Here is a 12,810-nt window from a genome sequence, read left to right on the forward strand (position 1 = left end):
TGAGGTTCGTCAGGCCCGACACATCTTCAACAAACTCCCCCTTTGCCTCATCATAAAAACTCACAAACACCAGCAACTGAGCATTGTCAGTGGTGCCAGTGGACTCATCCACAGCTAAGGAAATGCACTGTGCATTTTGTATTCCATCACAAAGCTGATTAATCAAATCACCAGCCAGTATGTATGTTCTTCTGGTTGCTGTGGAATCTGAGAGGGGGATTTGCTTTATTTGACCTGTTATTTCCTCTTTTTGTTTGCCTTCAAACATGGTCTCCATCACTTCAGTCATGCATTATTTTATACTTCAGTTATTATCCAGTGGAAAGTCCTTACCTACTGGCCTAGTGGTCACTTTTTTTTGACTGGGCAGTGTAGTTTTACACACCGTCTTATTTGACTTTCTCAGGACTTAGAACAGTTTTTTGGGGGCAGACCCCCACAAAGAAAAAACACGTAAGGTCATCATCTTAACAGTTTTGTATGCTCATCCCGTGAACAGAGCATCATGTCTATTACAGCTGAATGCGGCGATTACCATTTTGTTCAGCAAAACGCCTCACAAAATTAGTAAGATCCAAAGCTTTAGTGCGTTTTGATTCAATGCTGAGTACAGCCAAACTTGACAGTCTCTTCTCTGTCATTGTAGACCGCAAATAACTCATTCCTTCAGTACTTGGGTCCGAATCAGTCTATGGTCCGAATGCTTCTCGTTTTGCGCCGTACCGTTCAAATGAAATCGCCGCCAATCATATTTCAACGCTCGCGCCATGGGTTGACGTGCGTTACAAGACGTGTGTCTTGTGCTGCATTCACTTGCACTCGGACATTAGAGACGTTCTCTCATAAATGTCTGATGAGCCACAACTTTTCTTTCAAAACAAAGCTGCCAACTGGGGTAGCAGCTGGGGTGGCAAGGCCTATTTTTAGGGTGGCAGTTGCCACGCCATGCCGCCCCGGGGTCCCAGGTAGGTGAAACTAGGCTGCTAGCTACAGTACAGATGCAACTAGATGAGCTGTTAACTCTCGCTCTGACTTATTTTTTTTTAAACACACATTTTTCCCACCCGCATTCCGTGAAGACCCGCCCTACTGTGCCTCTGATTCGCAGACTGTTGGTGGGGGGGAAAAAACGCTGATGGGATGCTGAATGTGATTGGACCAATACGTTGACAGACACACACAGACACACACAGACAGACAGACAGATAGAGCGCTGTTTGTACACAACGGAGAATTTTGACTCGTTGCGTTGTCTCAAAAATAACACAGATAATACAGATAATACATATGAAAAGTATAATTTCGCTCAGAGTCCAGAGACAGTTGTCGTTCGGTCCGGATCCGGACCGGAGTCCGGACTTTGAGGATGCCTGGTTTAGCAGTTTAATTCCTGTACCTTGTGAGAATTGTGTCTTTATACCTCTTTTTGAATAGTTTTATGTTTGGACATCCCTTTATTTTTTATTCTGCAATATGACCTCTCTCCCCTCTCTTATTTTATTTTATGAGATTTTCAGTGATCTTACCTGAATGATTTTGTCGCCTTCTCTGATTCTGCCGTCCTTCGCAGCAATGCTGTGTGGATCAATCTAAAAAAAAAAATATATATACAAATGATTACTGCTGACTTTCACTCTGAGATAAACGTTCCTGCACTTCATATCTCATGACTTCATCCCCGCTGACAGCCCCAACAGTCGCTATCCACTTCCTGTAGATTTGAGCGTTCCCCCGTAACACATACCTCACTAATGTAAATCCCAGCTTCATCCTCATCATCAGTCCTGTAACAGATCGTCAGGCCCAGCTTCTCTTGGATATTGGCTCGGTACAAATCCACTTCCTGGAAAAACATGAACGAATAAATATCCCACACATCTGAAATGATAGGATTTTTCTTTTTTTTTTACAAGATTGAGTAGACAACGGTTGGTTTTTCGCCGTTGTTTTTTCTGGAATGGACGGAATATATGGACTAGGAAATGGGTTCATGGAGCAACAGAGATCCATCAATCACTGTAATGGATCTTTCAGCTGGACGCGGGGAGCCGTTGGCTTTCACTGACAGAATGAGAGATGACGCAGCGGACTGCAGACGGGCAGAGCCCCGTTTTTCACTTGTCGCCACCTGTAATCTCACAGATACAGACAAAGATACGAGAGGGGCTGTTCTGGGAGGGCAGAGGACGGGCACAGTGAGGGTGAACCACCCCGAAAATAGAGAGTGCTGATCATTATCGTGGAGGAATAGGTACATTTTGGGAACAAATGGACACCCTTTTTATGCCACAAGTTAAGAGTCTTTGGGCATTTTTGTGTTTACTATGATATACATGTAATGCAGTAGTGTAACATTTGTACAGGGAGTTGTATCAGATCATGCGGTGTAGTGAGTTTCAAGGTTATAGTGACCATATTATTCCTATACAGTAGAATTTGTTCTCCATGTTATTTATTGATTTAGGAAACAGAAACCTGTTTTGAAGTCTGTGTAAACAGTGGAACATTGTACATTTAATTTGTATACACACGTTTCATATATGTCACTTATCTTTTTGGTATGCAATTAAAATGTTTCATTGAAATGCTTGCTTTTGTATTTTTTTAAATGTTAAATTGTGTCTTATAAGCTGCTTAGAGCTAGTAGTAACTTAAAAACACAGACCGTTCGCTCTGATATCTTTTGTATATTGCTCTTAAAAGATCTCCTGCAAACAGCTGTATTTATTCAAGTGAACAAGAAAGCATTTGAACGCAGCATGACAACGGTCTGTGGATTCCTTTCCGTTTTATACCTAGTGACACAGAAAAAAATTAAACGTATCAAACATGAGCAGAGCCTTTTTTTCACTTCTAAACAAAAAGTCATTCTAGGAAGACCCACAGTCTTACCCATCTACCGTTAGCCGCACAAAGCTTCACCTTTCTGATCTCAGCCTCAACGCTCCTTCATAAAAAATATTAACATCAAGCAGTAGGTGGCCGGGGTTTGAGGGGAGGGGGTGTCCGGGTCGGCGGAGGTCATTAAAGGAGCCCAACGGAGGCTTGATCATGGCCTCATCATGGCCTCATCCGGGGCATTGTTAGTGCGCATCATGCGATTCATCACCGCAGAGCCATTATCTGTGCCATCTAATTATCCACCGGCCGGGGAAGACTTATTACGCCTTGTCACTAATAAGTAATGATGTCACCGTTGTGCATCTGCTGGAACAAACCAGCAACTCGATTCCTGTCTGGCCTACATGCGGAGAGAGAGTGCCCCATCAATAACTCTGATGCATGGGGACTTGCGGCTAGCAGGGCCATTGGGCTGGAGACACTGAGGCGACCTTGGCTCTGCTCATGAAACAATGATGCTCTGCTGTCTGGATGTATCGTCATTGAGAGGAGGAAGATGATGTTTACCTCGTATTCCAGCTCCTCGCGCTCTAAGTCGTGCTGAATGACCTCCAGGAAGTCATTGGGGTCGAAGTATGCGTGTTGAGGATGCCTGATGAAAAAAGAAAAGATCGTAAAACAGACCGGTTTTAAAAAGTCCTTGACTAACACATTTATCAAACCGGATTTAATTTTGCCCCAGAGTTTAAAAAATAAATGAGAAGAAGTAATAAGAACTAAATGTAGAAATCAATCTTCAATCAGATATATTGAAGCTACATCCCCAGGGTAATAGCAAATTAACATGGCGAGTTATTCATTTGACTCGGAAATCAATTATAGGCATCATAATCATTTGTTAAAGGGCAACTGCTGCCGCCACAGGGTGGAAATGCAGCCAGACTCTCCGCGCTGCAGGGCCTAACACACACTCACAAGCGAACACACACACTAAGAAACAAAAGATGTAATTTAGGAATATGCAAATACGCATAAACCATCATTTCAATGCCTCTGTGTGCCCCGGAGGAGCGGTCGTCTCCAGTAAGTGACAGGGACATTTTCCCTTCAAACCTCAGACACACCCTGCCTGATCACAGCGGTGTCGTCTGCAGACCAAGATTAGCTGTCACTCTCTTCATTAAGGGGAAATGTCTGTTTGAGTGAAGTGAACTTTTAACATAGCCAAGTGTTTATGACACTTAAGAATTCCCGACTCCGGTTCCACAAATAATGCCACGATCAGGATAGGTTTCGCATGTGTAGATTCGGGTTTACATTCTGAATAACTTTCAAACCAGAGAGAACTGGGAAGGTAGGCATGGGGTGTCAAGGTGGGGACCATTGGTGGTGACGTACCGCTTGAGGCATTAATATTTTAATACAATCTAAAAATGCAATGTTAAGTCACTTAATGTATTATTTATTCAACAAAGAAACATTGGCCAACTTTTAAATATCGATTAATCGTTACTTTAAGTAATTCTTTATACAAAAATGGCAGATTTTTTGCAAGATTTCAGGATTTTTTACGTGTTTTTTTAATCATAATATGGTTTCCACTATTTTCTATTAGTTAAACATTTAGAAAATAATTTGCAGATTCATCGATAAAACTTTTTCGTTCCAGCTCTATTTACAAGTACAACACTTCACCCTTTTAAGCTCTTATTGCAACACCTGCTGAATAAGGTGGATTTGTTTTGCATGCATCCCTTTTGTCTCTCTAACGCTTCATTCATCACTAGTCTGGCAAGAAGTCACAGTGTGTCACATTTAGGTCACTGCGGGGCCAACACACGTTGGCTACCTGTGAAATCATGAATCACCATGTTAGTAGAAGAGAATATGTCTGTTTCTTAACCTAATTTCAAATACTTGTAATACTTATTCAGGTTAAGCAGGACGTTTGTCCCTTCTGCCATGGCAGCCCTAAATACACTTTCCTAATGCCTGCTGTGATGAGTGTGTGTAGATGTACTAACAAGGCTTTCTCTATAGTGGTTACTCACTCCTCTGGTAGCAGATACTCCCCCAGCTCCGTCATGGGGGGTGAAGAAGGAGACAGCTTTGTGAGGGCCATGATGTGCTGCAGGGTGATGTCCGTCTGGGTGCTGATGTCAGAAACCTGGGAGTCACCCGCCTGGCCGGACACTTTGGGATGTGGAGATCGGCGCAGGACCTGCACCATGATGGGATCCTTGGTGGCACGAAAGGCCTCCACCGCCTGATCGTGGGTGGCTTTGGAGAGGTCTTTGCCATTGACCTGGAAGAAAGAGCAAAAAGAGAAATTATTTAGCAACTTTGTTTAGGATATTGGATGGTTTGTTGATGGAGAAGAAACAGGGAGGTGTTGTAATCTGTAAATCTGAAGAGAACGGTTAGGGTTCATTGTTCCACTGATGAAACCATTATCTCTGATCATTACTGTCTCGCATGAAGCTCAGTGAGATATTCTGTCTGAGAGATGACTCATTACTGCCTCGGCTCATTTTACAGGGTCACAACCGGACCGAGTAGAATAAGACCCTAATTAGGATGAGCCTCTCTTTAATTAATCAAGGTTATTAGCAGAGGCTGCATGGAGGAGCCCTCATTTAGCGAAATCATTTCTCAGCGAAGGATAAATCTGACCTCCCGTCAGAGACAGTAGAGTGGGTGCCGTGCGTTAACCTGAGATTCATTTGAGCAAAAGGCCGAGGCGTGTCGCGCGGAAGGGGCTAATTAAGTTTGGTTGAGCCACTTAAATCCTCTGTGTGCCGATGGAAGACGAGCGCAGTCCCCGCTCTCAATGGATTGGACTTTAAGTGAGCACACTATATGCTGTCTAAAATGTAATAAGGGGCCAGGCCAAATAAGGGGATTCAAATTTGATTTAGCTGTCGCCCCAAATGTCACTGTTAGTTTACCGGCTACTGCGTAAAACCCCAAAACAAGCATTAACCTAGAGTCCCCTGCAAGCATACTGCATCCTGGGTAATCAAACTATCCCTCTAAATTGAATCAGGGTACACCGATCCACTGTTCCACTTTCAATCACTGCGTCATATGGACTTTGTTGGTTTGTGATTCCTGGATGTGTGGAAAAGCTCTGATAGGATCTCAGCCTGGGGCTCTTCTCATTTCACACACTCTCAAAGCTTATTTTTTGTGTTACAGATCATTAGGCATGACATAAATCGTTATCGGGCCTTCTCCTGACATCTAACATACATGCACGTCCATGTTTGAGGTTTAATTTTCTGGTTAGTATGTGCGCCTGCCTTATAGCTACCGTCGTCTCATTTGAATTCATGGCACACTTTGCAGACTTAACTGGTGCTGCACATAAGAGGCAGCAGCATTATTAAGTTTCTTCCAGGGAATGAATGCTGTATATACGCACAACCTGACTTTGACCCAGACAATGTAAAAGCTGAGTACATATTTCTATAACGGAGTGCATATAGGAATCAAAGGCTCTTGGCTCGAGTGTGTGCTAAGAGCAAGGACATGAAAAAGGAGGAAACTTACTTAAGGCACGAGTCAGAAGAGGCTATGTACCCACTAATAACCAGAGCAGATTAATGCTTATCCTGGGTCTGCAGGATAATTGGATCATCTCAGCGGAATTAAACTTCTTCTACATCAAAATTAAATCGCTCAAATATTTGCATTTCGCTCCGAATAATATGACATTGAGAAAAAAGTGCGTTATCATATCGCGGAATACTAATGTAAGAAATCGAAGTGAAAAAACCCTGAGATTTACAACGAAGAAAAATACTGCTCTTGATTATGAGCTCAAAACAACTTCACAAAACAAGACATCTACATTCCTGTCTGCTGGTAACAAGCCTTCTTAAATCACACCGGACCTCACATCACCACCATCTTTGTTTCCCACAGCGAGCCACCGTGTTGTACATCAGCTGAGGAATACAAGCGCCATTGTGCTTTATTCTCCCTGCATGCCGGCTCCAGCAGTCAAACCTGGTTGCCAGGAATCCTGAGGCTACTTTAAGGCAGTGAACCAGAGACAAAGCCTTTAGCCCCCGTCTTGTTGTGCCCGGAGCATTCTGCCTCAGTGCTCTCTATGGGGAGGGAGGGTAGGATGGCGGAGGGGGGGACGTCTCCTCCCAGCTGTGGAGGGGGTCCCACGACCTCAATTCAACATGCTCACCTCTGACACAGAGCGGCCCTTCGCAGCACACTGGGAAAAAACACACAACACTTCCCTGACACAATACACAATGCTCCACCACCACTGAGCTCTCCAACTATGCCGTGTTAACCCCGGGCCGCAGCAAAGCCGACACCAAAACTCATGATGATGTGCCAAAGAAACCAGATTTAGGTACTTGGTAAGTTTAGAAATTTTAAACCCTATTAACCATTTTTTTGTTTCTAACTAACTGATGGGGACTACCATTTAAAAAAACGGTCCAGTATTTGATGAGAGTTCTGAATCTGACAGCCGTGAAGCCAGCTATAATGTACACACTGTCAATATCCGTCAACATTGACAACAAGTGTTTTGTTTAAAGGTGACCTATCATGCAAAATGCACTTTTGTACGTCTTGTATACATGAATATGTGTCCCCGGTGTTCCAGGGAACTCACCAAGTGTCAGAAAACACAACCCTCTCTATTTTCCTCCATACCCAAATCTCTTTAAAAAAAAAAAGGGGCTGCAACGGATCTGATACAGACTGATCCAGATTTGAACACTTCTGTGACGTCACAGAAGTGTTGCTACGGCTATTGGGCCAACTCCACCAATCAGGAGGAGACAGCCACGGACATTGCCGTTCCAAAGCGCTGGAGACGCTGTAGTACATATGCCAGGCCTGTAGATGGTGCTGTTCTCACAGAATCAGCCCATGCAAAGACAGTGTTCAATTGAGCGAAATGAGGAATGTGCAGAAAGCTCAGTTTAGTCTCACCTAAATGCTTTTACATGTCTGGGTTGAAGTGGATGCTACATGGTATTTCTGAACAATACTTTTTCTTGAGCAAGGCTTGGTTGGACGGAGTAACTTAACTGACCAGATCAAGCTAAAGGGAAAGAAAAACGTTTCCATTTTGTCTCTATAATGTTGTCTGACACACCCAAAAAGGAGGCAATCACTGCGGAAACAAGCAATTTCATTGGATGTACATTGATTGTGCTCGATAAGATTACATTTTAGCCTGTTACTCTCAATAATCACTTGAGTCCCCATTAACTTAGACACTTACAACTTAAACAAAGCACTGCCAAAAAGTTACCATTTAACTGTAATGTAAGAATTGATTTACCTTCCCAAACACTTGAGCTGCTGTTCATGTTGACACAAAGCAATGATGACTGACATCCAGAAATGTCTCCGTCAACCTCTGGTGCATCCTCCGAAAGGTCTCTGATAATCCATTTTAATGACAAGAGGGCAACAGGGCCCTTCTTAAAGGAATACTAATTAGGTTTGAAATCACACGTCTGCTTTGTCGGTGTTTGGTGTGGAATTTACACAGCTGTGGCTTTTGTTATCCACAGCCTTTTTTCTTTAATTCAAATATCACATTTGACCTCTAAAGCAACAGTGGAATCGGGAACATGTATCCCTGCTATGGGGTTTGGTTTTTATGAGATTTCTATGCCAGTCTTCAGCCTTCTGAGTGATAATTAGGGGCAGCAGGGTCGAGTAGTGCAGCGAGCCCCGGCACGGTAACTTCCACAGAATGCAAATCAAGCTGCATTTATGTGCTGAATTTGGAATATCTCTCTGTGTGTGTGTGTGTGTGTGTGTGTGTGTGTGTGTGTGTGTGTGTGTGTCTCTGTGTGTGTGTGTGTGTGTGTGTGTGTGTGTCTCTGTGTGTGTCTCTGTGTGTGTGTGTGTGTGTGTGTGTGTGTGTGTGTGTGTGTGTGTGTGTGTGTGTGTGTGTGTGTGTGTGTGTGTGTGTGTGTGTGTGTGTGTGTGTGTGTGTGTGTGTGTGTGTGTGTGTGTGTGTGTGTGTGTGTGTGTGTGTGTGTGTGTGTGTGTGTGTGTGTGTGTGTGTGTGTGTGTGTGTGTGTGTGTGTGTGTGTGTGTGTGTGTGTACAGTGATTGCAAACCTGCTGCCAAAGATGCTTATCTGCCTGGCAGTGAGCCCCATCTCTTTCATTATCATCTTTGTATCATGGTAAATTGGGTGAGGCTGCCTCCGCTCTTCATTTATTCTTTATTTAATCAGGTAGTCTCATTGACATTCCACTTCTTATGCATGAGATGGCTGATTACAAAACCAAATACAAACATCAGTCTTAGTTAAAATAAAGTAGAATTGAATGTATCGCGAAGCCTTGCACCCCTTAGCTGCCGTTGCTATTTCTGTCAAGTTGTTGTTCATTGAGCAAAAAATGCTGTTTACGATGACATCGTACAGATAATTTATTGTGCACTTTTTGAGACAAAGGGTCCTCGCCTTCATACAGAGGTAGTTAACAGAAGGTTACCAGCCACTGCTAGCTTACTAGCTCCAAAGACAGGTGAACAATCTGTCTACATTTGCATTACTTCCAACTAACTTGGTTTTAGAACTGCATCTATACAATATAATGCTATACTAAAAGTCTAAACACTTAAAGCCATGTATAGGGTCTATTTTTAATTATTAGACATAACATAACACTGTTTGAATGCTTACCTTGTTGGAGAAGCAAGTTTCACCTTTGATATTAAAGTAGAAAAGCATTTTATGAATGGGACTTGTGTGTTCAGCAAGTAAACAGGGCTGTTATGCAAACTGTAAACCCACAGAATAATCTCATGAAAGGCTTCATAGCCATAGAAGGAATGCTAGGTTACCACTCTAGGCATAGCAGTAGTTAGCCAGACATGCTACTATGTTTATTATTGCAGTACCGCGGTTAGCCGATTGGATAAATTGGCAGCATATCCAGCTATATTTGTTAATCCAAGGGAGAAATAAAAAGCTTGATAGTCTTGTTGTGCCTAGATACGGTTGCTAAGCCATGATTGGTCAATTATTGTATCGGGCAGGGGTTAAGAAATAATAAACAATGTGTTTTAATTATAACAATCAATGAAGCTCAGGGACGTAAATTAATCGAACATATGTTTGTAATGGATGAAAGCGGAAAGGTGAAACTGTTACAAATAAATAAAAACGGACATAGGACAAAACCACCATGTACTGTAACACCCCCTAGTTTAATCATGGTGGTATAGAAAGCCCTTTGCAGGATATTTAGTCAGTTCCCTGCCTGTGTTGTGTAACATTAGTCTTTGATACGGCCATTCAATCAGCACCTAATCCTTTAATAAAGAGGAGAACATCATTAAAGTGCCAGTGTTTCAGTTCCTCGGGGAGACGCAGCGATGTGAACAGACTGGAAACTCTGGCAGTGAGAGGCGGGCAGAGGAAACCCTGGGAACTTCACTCTATAGACGAGTATTTTAAAGAGCCGGGCTCTCGCCTCCTCTTTCTGCTCCGATACACCTCTTAGACAAATTCTTCAAAGTCTGTATTTCGGAACAGAGAGAAGCGCTGACGTGATAGCCAGCATGAAGACTTGAAGGCTTATTTTCAGGGGGGGCCTTTGTAGCCTATGAGTGGCAGTCTGAATGTGGGTCATTCTGCTTGAAAAACACAGCTAAAGCTAATCCCTCTTTTATTTCACTTTAAACAATTTTCCTAAGAAAGAAATAACATTCAAGGACCAGCCAATGATTTCTCAGAGTGTGTGTGTGTGTGTGTGTGGCTGCACATGCTTCCAAATGGGTTGCAATCTGCACACGTTCCTTTTAATTGACTGGACAGGAAACTCTCCAAGGTTTGAGGCTTGAAAACACAGCAGTCTTTATTTGCCACAGTGTGCAAGCTTACCGAGGATTACAGAACAAACGGCTCAAATCTTAATGCGGACTGAAAAAGACACCACTGTTCACTGCTAATCAGATTTAAGCATGGGGCATTGTGTTATCCACAGTCGATCAATTAAAAACCAGAATCACTTCCAGTATGCTTCTTCTCATTTAAGGTGTGGTGTTTGTCTCAGGGAGCGGCTGAACTTTATTTGACTTGGAACACATTTTCTGTTTTCAGTTAAGCCCCTTCACCATCTCCAGTTTCATGCATTGTGTTTTTGAATAAGCTTCAGAAAAAAATTGAAAAATCTTCTCTCTCAGGAACTTGAAAGCAGACAAAAGTCTTATGGGTATGGCAATTACACCCCCCCCCCCTAACCCTTGAATACGAAGTCAACAAATACAAATGTACACCCTTTATGATTGATGAACAGTTGAACAGTTCAAAGCTTCTTAGCTTAATTTCTACTGTTTACATTCAAATGCTAAATCATCATTACAATGCTAAGCAGCTTATATAAATCCTTTGTTAAAACTGTATTTTTGCACAGTTGTAGATATAGATTGGGCAAGAATAATATTATTAGAATGAACAATTTGATTCCAGCGATAGGATTGATTCCTCTACAGTAAGTAACTTATATAAGTCAAGAACATTATGTACAATATGTACCACCAACAGCAGTTTTTGGTTAATCTTACCATCCACCCCCACTTCCCCCCTACATGGACTGTTTCATCAATCAATCAATGTTTATTTATATAGCTCAATATCACAAATGTTACATTTTTCTCAGTGGACTGTTTCACTCATTATACTATGTTTATTATATTATGTCACCTCAGTTCCTTCGTTGCTCTCCTCACAATTAAAGGTAGGGTAGGTAATTCACTTCAGAAACACTTTTTGTTATATTCCATGGAATGCTCTTAACGTCCCGATAGCAATGAATAAATTAAATGCTTTGACAATAAATACATACAAAAATGTCCATCTGTGTAAGCCGTGTACTGTAAAAAGCACGACCAATCATCTGAGCCGGCCCGGCTAAAATAACTGGATGGCCTACCTGCCTGTCAGCCTTCAATCTGTGCACTAACTTATCTCGTGCCCTCATTGGTCATGTGCGCGTTCGTGTGTGTTGGAGGAGGGGCTCTGTAAGGAAGTCTGAAGGAAGGAGCGGATTTTTTCCGGTTGTGTATTTTCAAATTCTAGCGCACTGAAGCTGGTTTCTCCATTCTTACCTACCCTACCTTTAATACTGCAACTAAACGACTAACCGTTTTAAACCTCCCTGCAGTATCCAGCTTGCCAATAGATGATAACAGCCTACTGAGCCAAGTAGAAGATACAGTACGGCAATTCCACCTTAAATCTATGCTCTGGATGGAAACTGATAACTGCTATTGAATCAGCTGGTACATTTTTTCATTGCTATAATTATCAACAGCTGAACATATTTGCAACCTCCTCTAAAAGGCTACCTGAAGGAGATGTCGGACCAGTTGGAAAACATAATCTTCTGCGTTTATGGGGTATAACGTTTATTTTAAGGGAAGAGTTCATGGGAAATCAGCTAACAGGCCAAAAGCACGCATTCAAACGCGAATCAAACCAGACTGCACAGAGATATACTCAACAGTAAAAAGGGCAGCAGAAGTAATGCATCAATTATGCACAAAAAACCACAACATAAGTCTTGGTGTCCAATCTCCTCAGAAATAACACGGCTCCTTCTAAATCAGTGTTACTGAGGCACAATGCCAGACTTTAAATCAGAAGTGGGGCTCCTGGTCAACACACTGCTGGGAGAGGCTCCCTTTACAGCCTAATGGGACATCCAGGCTAATCATCCTTAATCAGTCAAATGTGACTGCTCGTACACCACATGTTTTAATCACAGCGGGGTGTATACAACACAGAAATAAACAGTAACAATGTGCTTGTTAAAGCTAATTTTATAATCAGCAAACATTAATTATATACCCACTGTGACAATCAAGTGAACGCACTGCTGCTCTTTCATAACAACAGCTGATGAATGCATATTAAGAGCATTGTATAACAGGAAAAAAAGCTCTCATTCAGGGAAGAAATCT

General features: G+C 42.3%; 1 protein-coding gene across 4 annotated transcripts in view; it reads right to left on the reverse strand.

Annotated features, from left to right (window-relative positions):
• Positions 1-12,810, reverse strand: part of pdzrn3b (PDZ domain containing RING finger 3b) — a 108,580-nt gene that overhangs the window by 6,575 nt on the left and 89,195 nt on the right. For all 4 annotated transcript variants that reach the window (XM_079682647.1, XM_079682646.1, XM_079682649.1 and 1 more), the window contains 4 exons: positions 4,893-5,146; positions 3,409-3,493; positions 1,745-1,843; positions 1,527-1,589 (listed from right to left, as the gene is read on the reverse strand). In XM_079682647.1, the coding sequence (XP_079538773.1) occupies positions 1,527-1,589; positions 1,745-1,843; positions 3,409-3,493; positions 4,893-5,146 (501 nt within the window). The remainder of the gene's footprint in view (positions 1-1,526; positions 1,590-1,744; positions 1,844-3,408; positions 3,494-4,892; positions 5,147-12,810) is intronic.

This window comes from Notothenia rossii, assembly GCF_949606895.1.
Source record: "Notothenia rossii genome assembly, chromosome: 5".
NCBI lineage: Eukaryota > Metazoa > Chordata > Actinopteri > Perciformes > Nototheniidae > Notothenia > Notothenia rossii.